We start from the raw sequence: 22,655 nt of genomic DNA on the forward strand, positions 1-22,655 counted from the left end.
TGGTTATGGAAAAAGATTCTGTTACTTTGCAGAGAGGTTTCTTACCATGTTGTAAGTAGACATGGGTGGCAATAGTTCCAGTTCAGCCATGAGCAATTTCAGTCCTACGTGTTTAACAGCCTTCTTAGCATTTCCTCTCTTACGACTCATGGGCGTCTCAAACACAATATGTCTAAGACTGAACTCTTGATCTACCCCATGCCCAACAAAACAATAAATTAAAATATATTCCTCTATTTCAGGAAATAACGTTTCCCTCATTCCAGATACTCAAACCAGAAGTTGGAGAATCATTAAACAGCTACTTCTTACTAAACTGCTTGAATCCAATCTGTCACCAAGTCCTGTTAGTTCTACCTTTAAAACATACCTCCAATTCATTCACTTTTCTATGCAAATAATCATCATCTTTGGTTTGGACTTCAGCAGTCAACCCTAAATGGATTCACTCACCCTTCCTCAATCCTTTCTTCACAGAGTACCAGGGCAGTATTGTAAAATCTCAGACCTGATTGGTTTAGTCCCTCTATTTCATAATGAATAAATCTAAACTCAACATGAGCCACAAACTCTTCATAATCTGGCCCCTTTTTTTATTTGTATAAATTTATGGGGTACAAATATAATTTTATTACATGCATAGATGGCAGAGTGAATTCAGGGTTTGGGGGGTATCTACGGTCTGAATAATGTACATTGTGCCCCTTAAGTAATTGCCCATCATCCACCCCCTTCCATTCCCCCACCCTTCTGAGTGTCCATATTGTCTGTCACTCCATACTCTATGTCTATGTGTACACATTATTTAGCTCCCACTTCTAAGTGAGAATATGAGGTATTTGTCTCTCTATGTCTGAGATGTTTTACTTAAGATAATAGCCTCCAGTGCCACCCATGCTGCTTCAAATGACAAGATTCCATTCCTTTTAATGGCTGAGTAATATTCCATTGTGTACATATACCTCATTTTCCTTATCCCATCATCCATTGATGGATGCTTAGGTTGATTCCATATCTTTGCAATTGTGAACAGTGCTGTGATAAACATATGGGTGCAGGTATCTTTCTGATATAATGATTTATCTTCCTTTGGGTAGATACCCAGGAGTGGGATTGCTGGATCAAATAGTAGTTCTATTTGTAGTTCTTTGAAAAATCTCCATGCTCTTTTCCATAGAGGTTGTACTAATTTACATTTTCACCAGAAGTGTATAAGAGTTCCCTTTTCTCCACACCCTTGCCAACATCTGTTATTTTTTGTCTTTTTATAAAAGTCTGGCTCCTTCTTATCTCTTTACTCATCTTCTACAGACTCTCTCTTAATTTAAGGGGGATGTATATTCTATTATAACCTCTTGTAATAATACTCTTCAGTTTGTAATTATAATTTTATGTGTACTATTATTCAGCTCTCCTACCAGATTATAAGATTCAGAGTTACACTCCCAGTACAAAGATTGACATGCAGTAGGCACTCCTATTAAATGCACGAGTGAATAAATGTAGAAACAAACAAATGAATAAATTTATCAATGGAACTATCGGTTCAATTTTTAACTTCTATGGGTCTCAGTTTGCCCATCTGTAGAAGAGAACCTATAATGGTTTACTTACTACAAAGTTTAGTAGTGCATTAGAGTAATCTATAAAAGTTTATATAAGCAATTTTGGTGGTATTAGCACCAAACAGGAGCCCTTCACCCTTTCAAAATTGAGAAGGCACTTGGAGATAGCACTTCTATGGCTGTTAATGACCCTGGAGATCAGTTGATTTTGTTAAGCCCTTTTGCTTATCCTAATATTCCCAGAACCCATATTTCATTCTGAGAAATACTTGGCCAAGACTGATGAGAGGGAGTCATAGGTGGATAATGCCTGGTTTCCAGAACCAGAGTGAGATTGTGCTGACTATGTGCTCCCCTGGCCTGAGCTAAGAGCAGTGGTATTCATTCTGGGCTTGGAAAAACAACTCTCTATACTGATGCTGCTCATCTCTTCTGGTGGGTGGGACATCAGAATGTAGGCAAAACCATGCTGGGCAGGCGTGGGAGAAGGCCCTGCTCAGGAAGGGGTCCAGCCTGAATCATGCATTTCAGCAACAGGTTACTGGAAATCATGCTGGTTTGGCCATGTCCACACTTCCTAAGCCTCCTCCTCCTCATCTGCTTAAATGTTCAAAAAAACAATAAAAAAATTTTGCTTTCTCCTCTCTTTGGTGTTTATTCTATTGCTTTTGGAAATAAGAAGATCTAATTTTAGTATTCATTTTCTCCATCCATCAAGATACCATCTTGTCCTTTGTCAGTCATTATGACAATGACTGTGCTTTGTATCTTGCCAGGCACACCCTTTGGGGTCAGGCAAAGGGATATAAAACTTGGCTTTAGCATCTATTAACTGGGGGACCTTAAATCAATGACCTTATCTCTTATAGTCTGAGCTTCTCCATCTAAGAAGTCAGGCATGCTAATACCTAAACACCATTGGTAGACTTATAAAAAAGTACTGAGCATATATGAAGTTTTCACTAGATGGTAGTTATTGTTAGCAGTAATGTTAGTGCTACCAGTAGTAAATGCTACAAGTCATATTAGCAATGTGAAGATGGTTAACACAGTGACTAAATTTAAGCCCTGCTGGGAGCAGAAACCGGGCCGGTTTTTGTTACCTATTGTATCTTCAGAATGTGTCATGGTTCTCAGCACAGGGATTGTACTAAATCAGCATTTGATAAATATATCAATACATAAAAGAAGAATCAGAGTAACTTCTGCATAAATGCTATTTCCCTCTTAACTTCCTATTTCACCCTGGATTCTGATAACATTAATGGACATGCAATAGGGCTGACATTGAAATCCCAATTTAACGAATGAGAAATAGAGGTGTGAAGGAGATTAAAGATGAGGCCCATCTTAAGGATATGAATAGACAAGTCATAGAACAGGAAATGCAATTATCCAGTAAATGTATTTGAGTAGATGCTTACTTAAGAGCACATAACAGAAACGTCAATGAGAAGTCATATTTTTCCCATCAAAGTGGGTAAAAAAGTGCAAAGAAAAAACACTTTCATTATGCCAAATAATAAGCAGTCATGATACAAAATAGCAGGTCTTGGCACACACTGCTAGTAGGGTGGAAGCTAGTTCACCTGCCCAGAAAGTCATAGTTGTGTCCATTAAAATGAAAAAGGCCCATAGCTTATCACCGGCAATTTCTCAGTATTCACCCTAGCAAAATGCTTGCATGTATGTGCCTGCAAGGATGTTTGTACGAGAATGCTCACTGCAACATTTGCTTGCAGCAGAAAAATGTGTGAAGTGACCTAAATGCCCACCATTAAGGGTATGGCTAAATTACCTGTAGCACATTCATACTGTGGGATACTGTACAGCAGCTAAAAAGATTGAAGTATATCTAAGAATTGAAGTAGATAGATATCCCAAATTAATACAATTTCCATCTCAAAGCTGTACATTTGATCTGTGGTTGAGTATGCCCTTCTGACATGCAGTATGCTTGTTCCTTCCTCCCTTCATTTATTCTTTCATTCATTTATCAATCTTGGCTGAACATCCACTTAGTTTCAACCATTTGAACTGTGGTGAACCTCTTCAATGATCAGCTGTTATGCATCCTTCAAGTCTCAGCTTACATGTCACTTCTTCCAAGAAGCCCTCCTTACCTATTCAAGCTCAGTTAGACACCCTTCCCATGTTTTCTCACAGCCCCCCTGCCCCCCGTGCTCCTCACACCATAACACTTTTCATGCTGCAGTATAATATTTTTCATTTAGAACCGTGTGCTCATGAGGCCAGAGATCATGTCTGTATTAATCAGGGCTGCATTCATAGCACAGAATAGATATTTAATAAATATTTGTTAAATGGGACAAGTATTACTTAACATGGATTATATTAGATTTTCACTAGTTGATGGATGAATGAATGAATAAATTAATACATACAAGAACAAAGTATGGATGACAAGGTGAGAAACGGAAAGAGCTATAAAAAGAAATGAGGCTTAGGAAAAAAAAAGGAAGAAAGAAAGTGGTGACTCAGCTCAAGAGCCATAGAAACAGCATGTAAGAGCCACCTGTGCCTTCACCTGACCCTGATTTGGGCTAAACTTTCCAAATCCTCTGAGGCTTAATATGACATCACATATCAATGTTATAACTAAGATCTGAAAGCAAGAGACGCATCTTCTTAGAGCCCACTTTCTGCTACTGCTGACTTATTCTTCACATGATCGACAAGTATCCATGGAGCCCCTATTGTGTCATTTAAGTGTCATAAATTTTGTACTTAAGAATATGAACCAGGTGAAGGAAAAACCACAAGCACTGTTAAATATAATACAACACAAACTGTGATCAAGGACTAAGGATCATGTTATAAGAAATTCATATTCCAAACAGGCTGGGATCCCAGGGATGGCAGCTCAGCTAGCTTTCATTATAAGTTACTGGGGGACACTTCTGGTCTCTGTTCAAATGTCATCTCATCAGAGAGGACTTTCCTGACCACCTATCTAAAAATCACTAAATCTTTTCCAACTGGGATATTATATAATAACATGCTTCTTTTATCTCTCCCAACTACATGATAATAATCAATGAAAGCAAAAACTTTTTCTTGCTGTATTCATTATTGAATCCCTAGAGGTTAGAAAGTAGTTAAGCTCATGTTGGAAGTCAACAAATACTTGCTGAGCAAGTGAATTAATGAATGCACTAAAGTTTCTAATTGATGGGTATTCAAAGCATTTGGAGTTCAGAGGCAAAAATTTGGATCTGATTTGTAAAATTTGGACTCACAAGAATGTCCACCCAGATCACATAAACATCTCCTTTCCTTATGTCTATTCATTTCCCCGAAGAATTATATTGAGAATGCCAAGGAGGTGAGATAAAATAGATATAGATTGTGTTGGAAGCTTTACAGGTCTGAATGTGAGAGAAGAATTAATAGATGACTAAATTGGGATACACAAATAAGCCAGTTGAGAGAGATGACTTTTAAGAATATTTCTAGCTCTCAACTGAGGATCGTAAGAAGACAGAGGCATAAACAAACATACTTGTTCAACCAGAGAATGAATGATCAAGAGCATTAGCTTTGGAGTTGACAGATCTACTTACAGACCCCAGCTTTGCCCCTTGATAGCTGTAAACTATAATCCACATTCCTTCTCTGAGTTTCCAGTCCCTATATATAATCTGGGGATAGGACCACCTACATTGTGGGGTTGTTGGGATGATTAGATCAAATGAGATTATCTATGTAAAGTCCCTAGTTAGTGCTTGACACATAGTACAAGCTTACTACATTTTGGCTTCTCCATTTCTCTTCAAATGCTAAATTCCTTCTCATTCTTCATTCCAGAACCATTTAAAGAGCATTTTCTCAGTGCTTACCTTGTGTCTATAATTGTTCTAGGTGCTTGGAATGCACCAGGAGAAAAACAGGAAAAAAATCTAGCCCTCGGGGAGTTTATATTCTAGTTCTAAGTTTAGACTTCAATTCATCCAAGTTTGGGTTAGAAACCTCTGACTCTGTGTTTCTGTTTCTTCCATCAGAATATTATTTTACTGCAATGACACTGCTTGCCTGTCCCTCTCTTTTCCCATAGACTGTGAGCACCTTGAGTTTTCAGCACCACTGGATCACCATTTCTTAAAATAGTGCATAGCACCTAATAGATACCCAGTGAATATTTGTTGCATGAAGTGATGGATGAATGAGACAGACCAATAAGTAGATGAGAGTGAGCTACTGTTCACTGTTCCTGGTTTGCTTTATACTTTGCTTTCTCAGTTTTGTCCAGAGTATTTACTTCTTGGAGAAATCTGAAGATTCCATATAGGCCAAGGAGCACAGTGCTCAGTGTAGAAGCACTTGACAGCCAAGTGGAGAAAAAGATGCTTCCCTGCTATTTCTTCCCAGCCAGAAGCATAAAGAACTGTCTGTGTAATTTGTGTTATTGGACACCAAGACATCAAGGGTGGGCCACAGGGACTGATTGCGGACTAGTGGCCTCTGACTTGTAAGCCTGTCTTCCCCTTGCTATATTTAGAGCTTTGGCCAGATTGGATGCATTTCTCAGCTCTAAAATTCTGCCTTTACATTATTGTAGTAGGAAGTAGTATGGGTAGTGGTTAGGAAGGTGGAATTTGGAATTAGACTTAAGTTTGAGGCCTGTCTATGTCATTACTAGCTGTATGAGGTTAGTTTAATTACTCTCTGAATGTAAGCTTTTTCACCTACCTCAGAAGTGTTTGTAAGGCACTTAAAGCAGAGGAAATACTTAGTAAGTGGTTGTCATTAGTGTGGTCCACATTTCAGTAGGGCATACAGAACCAGTGAGGTTTCCTCTGGGTACTGATTCTTACAGATAATCCCTATTGAATTCCTTTTACTACAAAAAAGTATGTGAATCACCTGTTACCCCAGACACCTTCTCTATGTCTACCCATAGAGAAGGGCTTAATGTGTTGGCCTCTCATTGTACAGATATGGAAACTGAGGTCCAAATAGGTGATGCGGTGTGTCTTTGTGTCATATGGTGAGTTTGTAGCAGAGTTGGCACTGGTACCCTTTCTTCTGATAGTGTCATTTCTCATTCGATAGAGGGGTTTCCACTTAAGGGAGATGGAGATGTTCCACATTTCTTTCTGGTCCTGGCCAAAAGTAATCAGTCTACTAGAAGTTTCCATGGGGTAAGCACAGAAGGCTCTCTCTTCATCACTGTCATACCTTGGGAAACTATCTCCAGTGTAGATAACAGAAAGAATAAATATTTTTGTTGAGAGAAAAAAAATGAAGACAAAGGTCAAAGGGAATCATGTAATGGGTTGAGTCAGGAAAGAAAAAGAAAGCATTTTTTCCCTCTCCTCTTTTTCTCCAAAACAGTCTTTATATAGAACTTGTATAAGAGCCAATTTATTTGATATGGAAAAAATGTGAAAGCAGCAAAATACACATACACACACATATACACAGAAAGAGGTATTTGTGGTGGGGTTCAGAACTCAAATTACCAAGAGATAAAGGAGTTGAAATGGTAGGTTGATTTGGAAGGATGTGTTTCTCTTTTTTCAGTCTCAGAGAACATTCAGGTCAGGAAGCCCAGCCCATCCCAGCCCAGATCTCCAATAAACTCCTTGAAACACAAAAGATTCGAAGAGGAAGGCCGATGAAAGCCTCAGTCTAGCCCTTGTGCCTGACACATAGTAGGGACTAAAGAAATATTTGGAGAGTGAATGAAAGAACAAATTGTGCATAAGAATGTCGACCTCACTACTGATGATTTGGCACAGTACGTGGCACTTTTACAAAGTGGGTAGGAGCTCAGCACTTAAGTTTGAGTGCCTTCAAGAAAGGGACTGGTCTGAGTCATCCTAATACTGTTTCCAGTACAGAATCTGGCATATAGAATGTTCTCATTACATATTTGTGAGTTGAGCAAGTAGTTGCATGAGTGAAAGAGAATTTGGAGATTCCTGGCCTTGGAGATAATTTAGAGCAGTGGCTATTAAACTTTAACTAGCATCCAAATTACCTGGAGAGGCCCTGCACTCAGAGTTTCTGATTCACTAGGCTGGACTGGGGCCTGAGAGCCTGGCCTTTCTCAGTTCCCAGGTGATACTGATGCCATTGGTCTGGGGCCACACTTTGAGAACTTGTTTAAGGGCACTGGTTTTTAAACTTGTTTAAACTTGTTGCAAATTATAATCACCTTATGAGATTTTAAAAGTTCTAATGGTCAGGCCTTATTCTTAACCATTAAATAAATATCTCGGGGGAGAGTGGAGATGGGATACAAGTGAGACCCAGGCAATTTTTAAATGTCCCAGTTTTTAAATGTGCAATCCAAATTGAGAAGAACTGGCCAGGTGCGGTGGCTCATGCCTGTAATCCCAGCACTTTGGGAGGCTGAGGTAGGCAGATCATGAGGTCAGGAGTTCTCAGACCAGCCTGGCCAACCTGGCGAAACCCTGTCTCTACTAAAAACACAAAAATTAGCCCAGCGTGGTCGTGCGTGCCTGTAATCCCAGCTACTCAGGAGGCTGAGGCAGGAGAATTGCTTATACCTGGGGGGTGGAGGTTGCAGCGAGCCAAGATCACACCACTGCACTCCAACCTGGGCGAGAGTGCAAGACTGTCTTGGAAAGAAAAAAAAAAGAGAGAGAGAGAAGAATTAATCCAGTGCAACCTCCTGCATGCAAAGTTGAGGCATCGGAAGACTAGAAAGGACAAGTGACTCACCTGAGGGTAGAGCCAGTTAGTGATTTAGCTGAGATTTTGCTGAGAATAGAACTAAGCTAAATCACCAAGGGTTCTTTCATTTATTCAGTTTAATTTTCACCATTTCAAACTTATCAACCCATGGCAGCTCTCATAGGCTCGTAACTCGAGGCAAAAAAATGAAAGCTGAGTTTAAACTGAGACTTTAAAACATCTATTATTTCTTCCCTCCATTGTTTTATAAAGAAAGTTTAAGTGGAAGCATATTTATAGAACTCTACCACTCTAGACAAGTGAGGAGATGGAAGAGACAGGTTTATGGAATATTTTTAAGGCAAGACTATCCTTTAAATTTTAAGTACATTCTCAAACACAAACCAAGTGCTCTTTTTGAGTTCTTAAACAGCTGTTCCTCATCTCTGATTCAATGAATTAGCAAGAGTTTGCCTGTGATGTGCACATTAATTGCTAGTATGTAAAAGGAAGTGCTGGTAAAGTGTTTGAAAGTGGTTCTGCCCTTTAAAAAGATTAAAAGTTTCCTCTAGAACTTGGTTCCCATTAATGATTGGCTTAGTGAATATTTTCAAGTAGACAGAGCAGAGATTGTCTTACATCATTTTAGAACCAAATAAAGAGCCACAAAAGGCCTATAGAAACCATTGACACCCAAGTTAGATGGCGAAGACTCTATCCTTTTTGTAGATTAAAACAGAAGTTGGAATCACATCTTTAATTGAGCACCAGTTGAGTGCAGTGGCTTAGGAGTCAGAACGAAATTCCAATCCTTACCTTTACCACTTCCTAACTGTGTGATCTTGGACAAGTGACTTCACATCTCTAAGCCCCAATTTTCTTCTTTGTAAAATAAGAATAATAGGGCTATGGTTGTGGAGAGGATGGAATGAGTAAAAGATGCAAAGACCTTAGCCCATTTTCTAGTACACAGGAAAAGCACTAATGGCTTCATTATAAGACGGTCTTCCTCCTAAGACAGAAATTCTGAGGATGTTTGGGGAAGAAGTAATAGAGAGGTGGCTTGAGAAGTGAGTAATTTTTTTTTTTTTTTTTTTTTTTTTTTTGAGATGGAATGTCACTCTTGTGGCCGAGGCTGGAGTGCAATGGCATGATCTCGGTTCACTGCAACCCCGCCTCCTGGATTCAAGCAATTCTCCTGCCTCAGCCTCCCGCGTAGCTGGGATTACAGGTGTACATCACCACACCCAGCTAATTTTTTTGTATTATTAGTAGAGACGGGGTTTCACCATGTTAGCCAGGCTGGTCTTAAACTCCTGACCTCAGTTGACCCGCCTGCCTCGGCCTCCCAAAGTGCTGAGATTACAGGAGTGAGCCACCTCCCTGGCCGAGAAGTGAGTATGAAAGACAAGTACTACTTCACATAAGAGCAGTGAGCATCCAGAAAGAGTTACGGAAACCTAAAGCTGCAAAGGCCCTAAGGATCAAATGGGTTTGAACCACTGTTCTGCCTCAGGAAATAAGATAAAAACAAGTGCTGTTAAAGTTGACATTCACTTTCCAGCACAATTTTTGTGCAAATACCTAGGACTGTGCCCAACCCCCACCCAATCTACTATAACTTCACCCCCGATTCACCCACTGAAAAAGCAATCAAAATGCATAAATTGTCTTCAATTTAATATAAGAAGAAAATCATTAGCAAACTTCAGTTCTTCTACTTTCATTAGTAATAAATGATTTTCTCACTGCTACTCTCATCCAACCTCCTTCATTTACTATTGGAATGACTAAGATTAAGAAAGGCTTATGAGGCTTAAGGTCACACATCAGATTTGTCACTAAATCCAGGTCTAATGGTTCCTTCCCTATTGCTCTTCCCATGATATCAACTCTGCCATGTTAAGACAAATCTACACCCAATGATGGGTTACAATCCATAGAATGAGTCTTGACTGTGATGAACCTTCCCCCGTCCAGGCCTCTCTGACCCACCTCACGTTCCTCCACAACCCACCCACTTAATAAACTCCCTATTCAGAGAGTGCACTTACATGTCTACGAATTTCCTATTGAGATGTAGGATGGAGGCCACATCCACCTGGAGAGGAGGGTCCCGGACCACCTTATACTTCAGGGGCTTACACTGTAGACAGAGTGGGGTGTCTGCAGTGGAGGTCAACATGGCAGCATCGATCTCCAGGTGCTCATCCAGCGTGTAGATTTGGATGCCATACACCTCCTCGCCCACGTCCCAGAGTCTGATGGTCAGTGGGACATCACAGAAGACATTCTGAGGACCCAGGGAGATGTTCTTCCCACTGACAGTCAACAGTTTGATGTCATTGACAGCTCCACTAGAGTCCCAGTCAGTGGAGACAAAGGTCACCCAAATGGTCAGAGACTCAGGGACCAAGGGGTAGAGGAACTCCAGCTCGAGGTAGCAGCCTTGAGGCTCAGGGCAGGCTGGAGGAACCGTGTGTGGGTTGACAGCTGAATTTGGGCTCCAGGTGCGGACACTGGACTTACAGGGCTGTTCGACATCAGGATGACCTATGCAGAAGAGATGAGGGAATGAGTTCTTGGGGAAAGAGCTTTATTCCGATCCTTAGAGTTTCCTGTGGACCCCAGGAGAAATTGGTCTGACTAGAACTTAGACAGAGGGGAAAAGGAGAGGAAGGCTCTTGGTGCCTTGGTGAATCTGCTATACACACAGCATCCATCTCATCCCCACCCCTGCAATACAGATTTCAGAGGAATCACCAGACATTCAGTCAAACTGCTTTCATCTCACTACCGAGTCAATGTTCAAACTTTCCTTCCTCATCTTCCACTTAGGAGGCTGTGCTGCCTAAGATGAAAAGAAGTAAAGGGTACATATTGGCTAAACACCCACTGTGTCCCCTGAACTTTAATTCTTGCAAGGACTTATTTAGGAGGTGATAAAACTAAGGCTCCCAAATATAGAGTGAATCGATCAGGTTCATACAACTTGAAGTGTAAAAGTCAGCATTGGAACCGAGTTTTGTTTCATTTTGGAATCTGTATTCTTTGCTGTTCTCCCTATTGGATGCAGGGGACAGTAGAATAAATTAGAATCCTTGTGGTATTACTGCCATTGGTAAAACCTACTTGGACTGACAGAAATCCTAACCCCACCCCCCGACCAGCAAAGAATAGGTGAGCATAAATAGCATCCACCCTGCAGACTGAGGACCTGGGAGGAAACTGTCTAGAACCATGAACAACAGAGCTGGAAGGCAGCCTTGGAGCCCTCTTATCTCTCCTCCTCCCCTTCTCTACATGCAGTCATTCCATACCACTGAGCTTCTCCGCACTCTGTTCTGTCTCACTCAGGAAGGGGAGGGTTGGGTGAGGAGCGGGGAGAAGGAAGGAGGGATTCTTCTCCTCTTTCCCTAGGGAGATGATGCCTCATCCCCACTGATCTCAGCCTGCAGCGACTTCTGAATTTTTCTCTGCTGAGATCACATCTAGACTCCCAGAGAGCTCTTCCTTGCACTACTGAGGAAAATAACCAGGACTCAATGTAGTGATTGGCTCTAATTTATTTAAGGGAGCCTCATGAGAGAGACAGACCGATGGTAAGATGAAGGACCTCAAGTTGCCCAACTAGACACCTTAAAAAAAAAATTAAGAGACAGAGTCCTGCTCTATTGCCCAGGCTTCAGTGGAATGGTCTGATTGTAGCTCATTGCAGGCTCAAATTCCCCTGCCTCAGCCTCCTGAGTAGCTGAATATAGGCATGTGTCCCCATGCCCACCTAGGCATATTCTTTTTTTTTCTTCAGCCTCAGTGGTTGGTTGGGAGGGTGGTGGTGACCCTAGACATTTCTGAAGCAAATAAGAAAAAAAAAAAAAAGATCTTTGCTTAAAAACGCTTTGTGGTAATGTTACAGGGTAACAGGAATCACTATAATGTCAATACTAGAAAGTTATTTGGAGTGAAAAAACTATGCCAGTGAAGGCTGTAAATGCCTCTAACCTCCTTGCCTCTGCTTAGCCAAGGAAAGAAAGAAGCCACCAAGTGGAGATGGAGAAGAGAAGAGGAAAAGAGAAGGAGGGGTGAGAAAATACACAGAGGCTTCTTAGATATAATGCATCACAGCAAGAAAAGATGGATTTAATTACAAGATTTCCTCTATCTCTCCTTGGCTAGTTTCATTCATTATTCGCAGCAACTGCTGGCTCAAAGCAACCTGTAGTTTAAGGGAAAAACACAAGTAGGACTCCCCACCTAGCTGAAGCCTTTCTTCTTGTCTACTTTCCCACACACTGAGTTCCTGACTTTCTTAACTTTGTGGGATGTTGACACACATGTATCACTTATTCATTCAGTCAACTTCATTGAAGGGCAGCACTTTACAGTATATGAAACACATCTCCTAGTTATTAGTTAACTCATCTGATTGTCATCAAAATCCTGTAAGATCGTTGTCATTTTGTCTCTATTAAAGAGCACTGCTTCACTCAACGCCATGTAGCTTTTGCTTAATACAGTGTGCCTAGTCCATAGAGTATTCACGTAGCAGATGCTAAATAAATATTTGTTAAAGGAAGGACCTTCTAGCCTGTTAACATCGAGTTAAAAGTTACAGCATGGAACATTAAGGCATGCTTCCTGATGGTGGGTGCCAGGTGAACATTCCACCCCTCCATGGGCTTTCTCCTGCAACTGGCAAGGGATGATGTAATCTTCCTCCCTTCCTTGGAGAAAATGACTGTCAGGGGTGGGAAGCCACAGCAGAGCAAAGATGACAAATCTGCCTGGCTCATCCTTCCTCCCTAGTTTCTTGTTAATCAACAGAGGGACCAAATACTTCCAAAGGACAGGAAGGTGAGTCTGGTCATTATGCTTAAGCAAGTAAACAGGAGTAGAAATCTTAGCAAAGCTTGTGGTTGTCTGGTTATTAGAGACAAACACTTAGATGTAAAAAAGAGTCCCTAGAGGCACCGAGTGTAACCATAACCAAAGCAGCAACCTCATTAATAATGCCAGCCTTCACAAGTTGACCATCCTCAATGTGCAGGCACTGTGCCAAGCACATTACACGCCTCAGGTCTTTTTACGCTGGCACTAAGTCTGTGACGCAGGTCTTATGAAATTCATTTTACAGAAGAGGAAACTGAGACTCAGATGGTTCAGAAATTCCCTGGCAGGGAGTAGAATATGATATTGTTGGTCCAGGCAGCATGCCAGGCTTTGAAGGAATGAAAGTTGGGTTAAAATATCAGTTATAGGGTTTCTCATTGTGTTACCTACTGTAATGTTACCTACCTCGAGGTTGCTGTAAACCTCAAATAGGATGAGATCATTAATAGATTCCCATAAATATATTAGCTCTGTCCTGGAAAGTAGGGAGGTATTAACAAGGAAAATATTGGTAAGAGGAGGTATTCCAAGCATGAGAACAGTTGGGAGAGAGTGTAAGTTAAGGTTACTATGGTTTTCGAGTGCAATTGTAGAGCAACAAATGCTGAGGCTGGTAAGCTAAGTAGAACCAAGATTGTGAAGTGGCTTGTATACTACATTAAGGAGGAAACTGAACTTTACACTGAAATAGATGAAGAGCTACTGAAAAATTTTAAGCAAATGAGTGACATCAGGGTCCCCTTTTAGAAAAACCACTGTTGGCCAGGTGCGGTGGCTCACGCCTGTAATCCCAGCACTTTGGGAGGCCCAGGCAGGCAGATCACTTGAGGTCAGGAGTTCGAGACCAGCCTGACCTACATGGTCATCTCTATTAAAAATACAAAATTACCTCGGTGTGGTGGCCCATGCCTGTAACCCCAGCTGCTCAGGAGGCTGAGGCAGGAGAATTACTTGAACCCAGGAGGCTGAGGTTGCGGTGAGCCGAGATTACGCCACTGCACTCCAGCCTGGGCAACAAGAGTGAAACTCCATCTCAAAAAAAAAAAAAAAAAGAAAAGAAAAAGAAAAGAAAAGAAAAACCACTGTTTAGAGACACAGACACTATCCATCCATCCATCCGTCCATCCATCCATCCATCCATCCACCCACCCATTCATTCCATGCATTCAAAGAGTAACTATTCAGTGCCAGGTGTGTGTCCAGAGGTAGGCTAGGCTCCAAGAGAATAAGCTTGCCAACATGATCTCTGTTCTCAGGGAGCATTTAGTCTTGCGAGACTAGTTAGGAGAGTATTGGACTAATGCAGACAATATATGAACTGCAAGAAAGCATGCAAGGAGATGGCAAGTCAGAATTCCTAAGGAGGAAAAGTGAACACAGCTGGGAGATTGATTGGACATGTAGTTGGAAGGTAAGGACAGGAGCTGGAGAAAAGAAACAAAGCGAGAAGGGAAGGAAGAAGATAAGGAAGGGGGAGGAGGAAGGGTGGAAGGGGAGAAAAGAATAAACAAAGAAGAAAAGAGAACTAAGTGTAAAAGCCCTGTTACTTCATTATTAATAGATATCCTTTTGTATATACGGTGATTAAATTAAAAATTACATGTTTATATAAGCTGTCCACTAGAAATAAGGTCATATATGTGTATAGACATATATTTATACATAATCATGCTGATCTATATTTACTTTTGTGAAGCACTATACAGGCACCCGTTATATATCTATATATATATATACACTGCAGCTGTTGACACAAATATAGTTATAAAAACTTGGTGCCAAGCTTTTTTCCAGGTGAATAGTTAAGCACACCTGAAATATTCTGGGCAGAAAAATAGAGAAAACACACAAATGAGAAAAAATAAAAACAGTTAGTGCCATGTGCTAATCTCTCATGGAAAACCCAACACTTGGGATCTATTTTATACTTGCATAAGTGATCTTAACTGGGATTTGAGTCAGTCAGATCAAGAAATATATATTTATTTAATTTATAGGCTACAGATAAAACATGGCATCAAATATCTCAAAAATATTCATGTATGAAATACAGTTTTTGCTCAAGGGGTAGGAGCGCAACCACTGTCTATGAACAAAGGCAAGCAGTTCTATGACTGTATTTACCTTCTTAGAAATGACGCTAATGAAATGCAGTAGATTTCCAATAAAGATTTGTTAAATGAAGAATCTTCTGCTAGTTAATATGGGGTTATATGAAAAGAAGTTACAGCTCCATGCAATATTAGAGCTAGAAAGGATATTATATTTCAACTTTTCATTCTGTGGATACAATGCCATTTTCAGAGAAGCTATGTGACTCACTCAAGGGCACATCAATAGTAGGGCTGAGACCATGGTCCAATCCTCCTCCTTTCCCTCCCCTGCATTCCCCATGTTTTTTCCCCAACCATACAGATATGTCTGGCATTGCTCATGAATTTGGGAGTTTTAAGTTAGTTTGGGAAGTCCAAAAACTTAAACATGCGAAGATAAATAGGATGAGAATGAGTTGAGAAATAAATTGCAGAGTTTGGCTCATGGAAAAGTTTATTTCTTCAAGGATATTAAAAGGGTCTGAGCCAAAAGGATCACAGAGACTGTAATAGGATGCTCTAAAAAAAGAACAGTGTCTTTTCCTGGCCCACATGTACTAAATTTACATAGGAGGAAAACCCAAGGCTGCTGGGTTTCCTTGGAGCTCCAAATTGGCTCAGGGAACCAGAAACCTCAGTGCCTCCAGTTGAACTCCATTCTGCATATCATGCTTTAAGAAGGTCAGGAACAAACTAGGAGCAAACTTCACCAACTAATAGTTGCATCGGATGTAAGTGTGGGGAGATGTCTGGAAATAATTTTATTCAAACAAGTGGTAGAACAAAGAAAGATAATTTTAGCCAGAGACATCTCAGGGGAGAATCTTGCTAATTCTACCTTCCAAGTACCTCTCAACCCCATAAACTTCTCTCCATTCTCACAGCCACCGACCTCACCAGCCCACCATCATTCCTCAGCTGGATTTTGGCAACAGACACCTTGCTGCTTCCCTTCCTCTAGCAACCAAATCCTCTTGATCTCTTCTTCACACAGCAGTCTGAGCAACCTTTATGACACGCAGGTCTTACCATATATCATGCCCTCATAAAGCACATGGTTTTCTCACTGCCCTTGATGTGAATCCAAACCCGTCCTCACCTGGCCATTATCTATCTCATCTGTCTTACCTCTGCCACCTCTACCTTGTTTTACATGTTCTGAACCTACTTAAACTCTTATAGCCTTACTGAACTTTTGCTTATGCAGGTTATATCTATTAGTAGTTTCCGCATTATAAACTAAAGCTAAGAAATTTAAAAATTCAAGAATACAAAAGAGTGTGTTCCATTAGCTATCAGAGCACAAATGACATCACATGTCGTGTGTCTATCAGATAGCTCCACTGGACTCTCAGGAGAGAATGAGAGTGGAAAAAGCAAATGATGTCATATGTAAGTTTATGAAAATACTTTTGACTTTGAGGATACCCTATAAACGTCTCCAGGAACCCTATAAGCCTCTGAAGTAGATTTAGAAAACAGCCACTCTGTGAACATACCAAACTTTTTCACATTCTCAGATGCACCTCGTTAACAGTGTTGTGATATTTTATGGGAAGACTGAGTCTCCAGTTCTGCATGGGGTCCCCTTCTTATGGGCCCCCAGCACCACTTGGTACTTCTATTACCATAAGCCTGTTCACATTGAATGGTAATTGGCCATTTACTTATCTGACTTCCCTAGCAGACACTCAGCACTGCCTTGCCCATGTGCCCAAGACAGTGCCCAGCATATAGTGCCTGTGTTGGTCACTAGTGAGACAGGCTCACTAGATACAAGCATGCAAAATGTTGTCAGGTGGCAGAGACACACATTCTCTGTGACAACCCAAAGTGGGTTCAGTTTGGGTGGAAAAATTACAATTGCAGATTTCGAGAACTTTCTAAAAAACTGGGGCTTGAACAGGCTCCAGGGAACCTCAGTGAGGACGCACATAGAGGGGATTCCTGCACTTGGGGGGAGCCCGGGCCAGATGACCCCAGGCATCCCTCTCAGGTCTGACAGCCTGTGATTCTGTGAGGCTGAACTGAGGGCTTTTCCCAGACATCCCTCTTGCTTTACATTCCAGATGGATTTGTTTAGACTTCCCAAGTTTGACTCTCATTTTTATTTTAAGCTACTTTAAAAAATAAAGTGCAGTGCCGTCGTTTTTCAACTTCACTTTCCTCTCTGATCCTTCCCCCTTGCTTTATTCTATCTCCGGCTTTTTCTTTTCAACCTTCTTTCTAAAAATATAGAGGATAGCGGAGGAGTTCTCACTGGTGTTCAGTGAGACGACTGATTCCGCTCCCTCTGATGCACTGGTGTAATAGTGTCCTCACCCAGTGACTGCTGGCATGAGCTAACCTGCAGAAGAGCAAGAGGGACTGGGTGGGGGCAGGGTCTATGTGTACATCCCTGAGTACCAGGGAGGGGGAGATGAAAGACTAAGAGGAAAGTATGGAGCCTCTGCCAGCCTGGTTCTGAGGCCAAGTGACAAAGTGTGACAACAAGCATTTGGCAAAAGGTATTCTTCTCTTAATTTCAATGATGATGTAAGAAAGCACAGAGATCATTGGTTCCTTGGTAAGCCTGAGAGACAACCCTGAGCAGGGAAGAGTCTGATAGTGGGTGGAACCCATAATAGTGGCAATCATAAGGCACTTCCTTTATGTGTCTTACAGGTAAATAGATCCCAAAAAGAGGGTATATAGAAGAAATTAAAAGGAATAGTTTCAACACATGTGAAAGTGCTCTGTATAGTCTAAGAAATAACAGAAGAAGAATCAAAGACCACTGATGCCTTGAAGCCCCAAAATATTTGTATTGACTCTAAAGTGGCCTTGTTTGTAACTACAAGCAGTTGGGGTCTGAAGGATATATAAATACCCCCAAGACACTGTGTTTGTATCAGGTATGTGGCCTTGGGCACTTCTTTAATATCTTATTGTCTTTGTTTCCTCATTTGTAATATGAGAACAACATGTTAGGATAGTGCAAATGCTCAAAAAGTATTTGTCAAATGGATGAGCGCTTGACTACTAACCTTGCAGGATGATGTTACTCAAATGAAATGATACATAGGAAAGACCCATAAAAATCATAAAACCCCATATACGTTGAAAGAGCTGTTCTTTGCACACTCCACCTGTCAATGAGCTTCCAGAAGGCTGGCTTACCTTCTGCTTCACGAGGGCTCCAGTGTCCTGATGGGCTGCAGGGCATTGGGGAGGAAGCGTTGGAAGCATACTGCACCAGGATTCTCCCTTCCAGGCAAAGATGACATGCTGATCCCAATTCTCTAGGAGGCCAAGGAAAGAGGGAAAATGCACCGACTTAGGAACAGTTGAATGAGCAAGTGATGGGACTAGGCCAGAGTCAATGGGGCAGAGGACACAACAAATCTGTGTTTCCCCCTTTCCTGCCTACATATGCCAAGGCTTCTGGAAATAACCGTAAGTGAAATGCCTCCCCATTGCCCAGCAAGAACCTCGTTTGAGCCTAAGTGGCTTCTGTTCTGATGATGCATACATTTCTCTGATTTTTAGCAGCACAAAGTCAACAGGCTGAAGTCTCACCACCTGCAATAATTTTAATTTTATCAGGCATATAAAGCTCCACTGAGGATTTGCAATGTAGTTATGAGAAAATCTCTTGCTCCATTTCGTTCTCAAAGTTTACTCCTTTTACAATGTTTATCAGGTACCTACTATGTACCAGACACCATCTTGTGTTTTAGGCATTAAATATGAAGATGGCATGGTTCCTTCATCTGAAAATAAGAGGGCTGGATTAAATGATGCCTAAGGAACCGTCCAGCCTTGACATTCTGTGGATGGATGAGTCACTCCTCGATTTTACAGTCAAAAGCAGTTTCTCTACCATGCCATCTAATTCATTTTAGCGGCTTTCCAAGGGGCTAGCCAATCCCTCAATGGGACCAGTCCCAGAAGTGGAATATTATGATGGCTTCCCCTACCAAGTTGGGTCTTGTGTATCTGGATTCAATCTTCCTTTGGCTATAGAGTCTCTGGGATCCTACTCATTTTCCAGATTTGGCATCTGTTTATGAGGCAGTTGTGGAGAAGGGAGAGGAATGAGTCCTCTTCTCCTGTCTTATTGTGAACTGAAAACTGCAAATCTGAGTGACCTCTGCAGAGGGACTGGAAACAAAATCTCGGGAAGACGTCGAGAAATGTCCCAGCACAACCCATTATTTCTCAAAGTGCAATGGTCCTGATGATAACTCTTTCATCATTCCTGGAAGAACTTCTGTGCTTTGGCTACCTGAAAGGATGCAATGGAGAAGCCAGGTCTGAAGCCTTATGGCTTTCCCCTCACAGGGACGTTCACTATGCCTCTGGGCTCACACAGTCAGGAACCGTGTGCTTGTGAGCATCAGAGTGTGCTGTTTCTCCCCGTTCCTCCTCTACACAGCCGACAGTAGATCATCCCCAAACCTCAAGATGAACAAGTCATGCCCCTGCTTACCTCTTTCAGTGATTTTATCCCCTAATGCCCTATAATGTGGTATTCAATGCTCTTTCATACTATCCTCTGCTTCACTCTAGCTTTGTTTCTCTCCATGATAAGCTCTGTCTACCTATCATGTTGCGTCATGTTACCCACATCCCCTCTGCAGACTTTTTTCACTTGGCTGATGTTTCTCCTCCTTCAAGTTCACCTTTGACATCATTTCCTCTGTGAAAACTTTTTTTGACATGCAGGAGAGTTTATCCTAATAGATTGTGAGGTCCTTGAGGACAAAGTCAATATCTAATAACCATCTTTTTATTTCACACGGCACAGCACATAACTTATTTTATAATGTTGGTCAGTATAAGCAGTTGAATGGATGGATGTATGCATGGATGGATAGATGGACGGATGGATGGATGGATGGATGGATGGATGGATGGATGGATGGATACCAGTCACTTAGGCATGTGCTAATACTCATGGCTAACTTAGTGCAGACCTTCAAATTGTAGGTTTTGCATTCTCAGCCTTATCATTGTAAATATGAAACCATATGTAGGTGGAAATTTTGCAAGCACACTAATATTAATATTCAGTGATAAGAGAATCATTAAATAGCCCATGGTTAATATGCTTAATGGAATGGCAAGCAGTTATTGCAGAAATATTTATAAATATTATGCAACTTCATGGAAAATGTGTAAGCTATAATATTAAATGAAAAAGTAATATCCAAAGCTAAATCTATAGCAATATCTCAATGTTCAAATAACACTATGAAACAAAATATTATCAGCAGCAATTTCTTGAGATTGGAATATAGGATGATTGATCTCACCCCCTATTATTACTCTTTCTGGTTTTCTAAATTTTCTACATATTTTAAATACTTGAGTTACTCTTGGAGTAGCAATAATAACAATTATACAAATATACTCAAATGCAGAAAAGTAGGAGTGGAGAGAAAGACTTCCTCAGCACTGCTAATGGAGGCATTCCCTTAGGATGACCACAATCCACGCATAGTGGCTTTGAGTCACATGACTGGCTTTAGACTGACACTGGGGTTACAAATGTTCTGGGATGAATTCAGGAACCATGCTGACCTTGATGGTCATTCATTATTTCGTCTATGTGCTTTAGATGTTTCATTGTGGGTGATACACATAAAGCCACCTGAGTTTCAGTGAATTCTTGATACATCCCAGGCTCCCAATAAATACATGGATGAGTGAACAAATAATCATCCAGCTGAAGCAAATGTATGATGTCCTGTCCTACACACCTAGGAATTCTATGTGTTTCCTACCTTTCACATTCACATTGTCTTCATGGATACCTATATCTACACATAAACATACACAAACATACACAATGAAATCATAGACATGCAGGATACCAAAGCTGGGAGAGCTCATCTTTCTTACTTGGGTTTCATGAAAATTAAAGCTTAAAGCTCTAAGTATGTGCTGTCCAATATGGCACCTATTAGCCATATGTGGCTATTTAAACTTAATTTAATTAAAAATAAATAAAATTTGAAATTTGATTCTTCAGTCACACCAGTCACATTTCAAGCCCCAGTTGGCTAATGGCTATAATCTTAGTACTGATATAGAATATTTCCGTTATTGCAGCAAATCCTATTGGACAGTGTTTCTCTAAGGCATCCATTGTATATAATGAATTAACTTGTCTCCTATGAAACTAAAATAGTACTTATTATATACCATCTTTGGGAGAAATGAGGAAATAGTTACACAAATCATTTTCCATGTCTTAAAATTTAGAAGAGGAACCTTGGTTGAGAAAGCCTAGAACATCTTTGGCTTACACATCAGAAAACTGAGGCCAAAGGCAGAGGGAATGGATGAGGTCACAAAGACTTCAGACCCAGGTTTCTTGGTTTTCAGTCCAGTACTATTTCCAATATACCATGGCCAATTGTCAGATAACTGAAACAACCCAGTCAACACGTGTTTGCAAGACAGATAAAAATAAAGGAGTTAGGAAAACCAGGGGTGGCCTTGAATTATTTATTCAGTTGCCCATGTGTGAGGACACAGGCTGTGGGAGGATCTGAATATGTTTTTTTAAGGGAAACCCTTGTATTCTCTTAGACCACAGATGTGAGAACAGCAGGAGGACATGAGGATGGCCAGGGGCGAGAGGTTGGCATTGATGGATGTAGTGGAAAACACCAGAGGCTTTGCAGGGAAAGGGAATTTTTAAGAAGCTAAACAGCTCTGGAAAATGTTGCACAAAATGGGAGCTGATGTTTCCTGAACATAGAGTGTGTGTGCTTGGCATTTCACCGTTATCTTGCTAAATTCTTCACAAAAGCTAGGTGACGTGGGCAGGATGAGCACATTTTGATGGAAGAAGGCCCAGAGGATCAGAGGTGAGATGGCTTTGCTCAAGGTCCCATTGACTGGGAGTGATAAAGCTGAGGACGGGAAATGGATGACCTGGCATTAAAGCTTGTATACTTTCTACTAAGCCAATTTGCATGAGTATAAATTCCATCTGTATGGGAGAGTGATATACATTAAAGACAGTTCCATTTCTTTACAACAATTTATTGAATTTGTGGACTGACTTCTTTTAGCCATAGACTATGGTCAACGTAGCTGCTAACCCTAATTAGATATGTTTTGGAAATGTCAGTTTTAATTTAACGTATGATAACTATGTTATGAAATCTTAAACTGAACAGAATAGCTATTATATGAGCCTCAAGAACCAACTGACTATAGGTTATTAAAAACATATTGATTGAAGCTAAGGACACTGTGTAATAGAGACATATCTCATTACACAACAATTAACCCTCCAATAGGTTTCCAACAATCAGGTGGTATTTATTTAATGGACAGTAACTGCTTTATGAAATATAAATTAAATACATACACAGGAAGCTTCATTTATGAAACTTCCATTTTTAAGTGGAATGGAGGCCAAGGCTTGACCAAAAGTCTGATACTT

At 40.8% G+C, this 22,655-nt stretch overlaps 1 protein-coding gene across 1 annotated transcript in view; it reads right to left on the bottom strand.

The window, feature by feature from the left end:
• The window catches only part of PAPPA (pappalysin 1), a 248,195-nt gene that overhangs the window by 156,059 nt on the left and 69,481 nt on the right, over positions 1–22,655 (bottom strand). The window contains exons 6-7 of the mRNA XM_016961539.4: positions 18,371–18,492; positions 10,283–10,781 (exon numbers count right to left, since the gene is read on the bottom strand). Coding sequence (XP_016817028.3) covers positions 10,283–10,781; positions 18,371–18,492 — 621 coding nt within the window. The remainder of the gene's footprint in view (positions 1–10,282; positions 10,782–18,370; positions 18,493–22,655) is intronic.

This window comes from Pan troglodytes, chromosome 11, assembly GCF_028858775.2.
Source record: "Pan troglodytes isolate AG18354 chromosome 11, NHGRI_mPanTro3-v2.0_pri, whole genome shotgun sequence".
NCBI lineage: Eukaryota > Metazoa > Chordata > Mammalia > Primates > Hominidae > Pan > Pan troglodytes.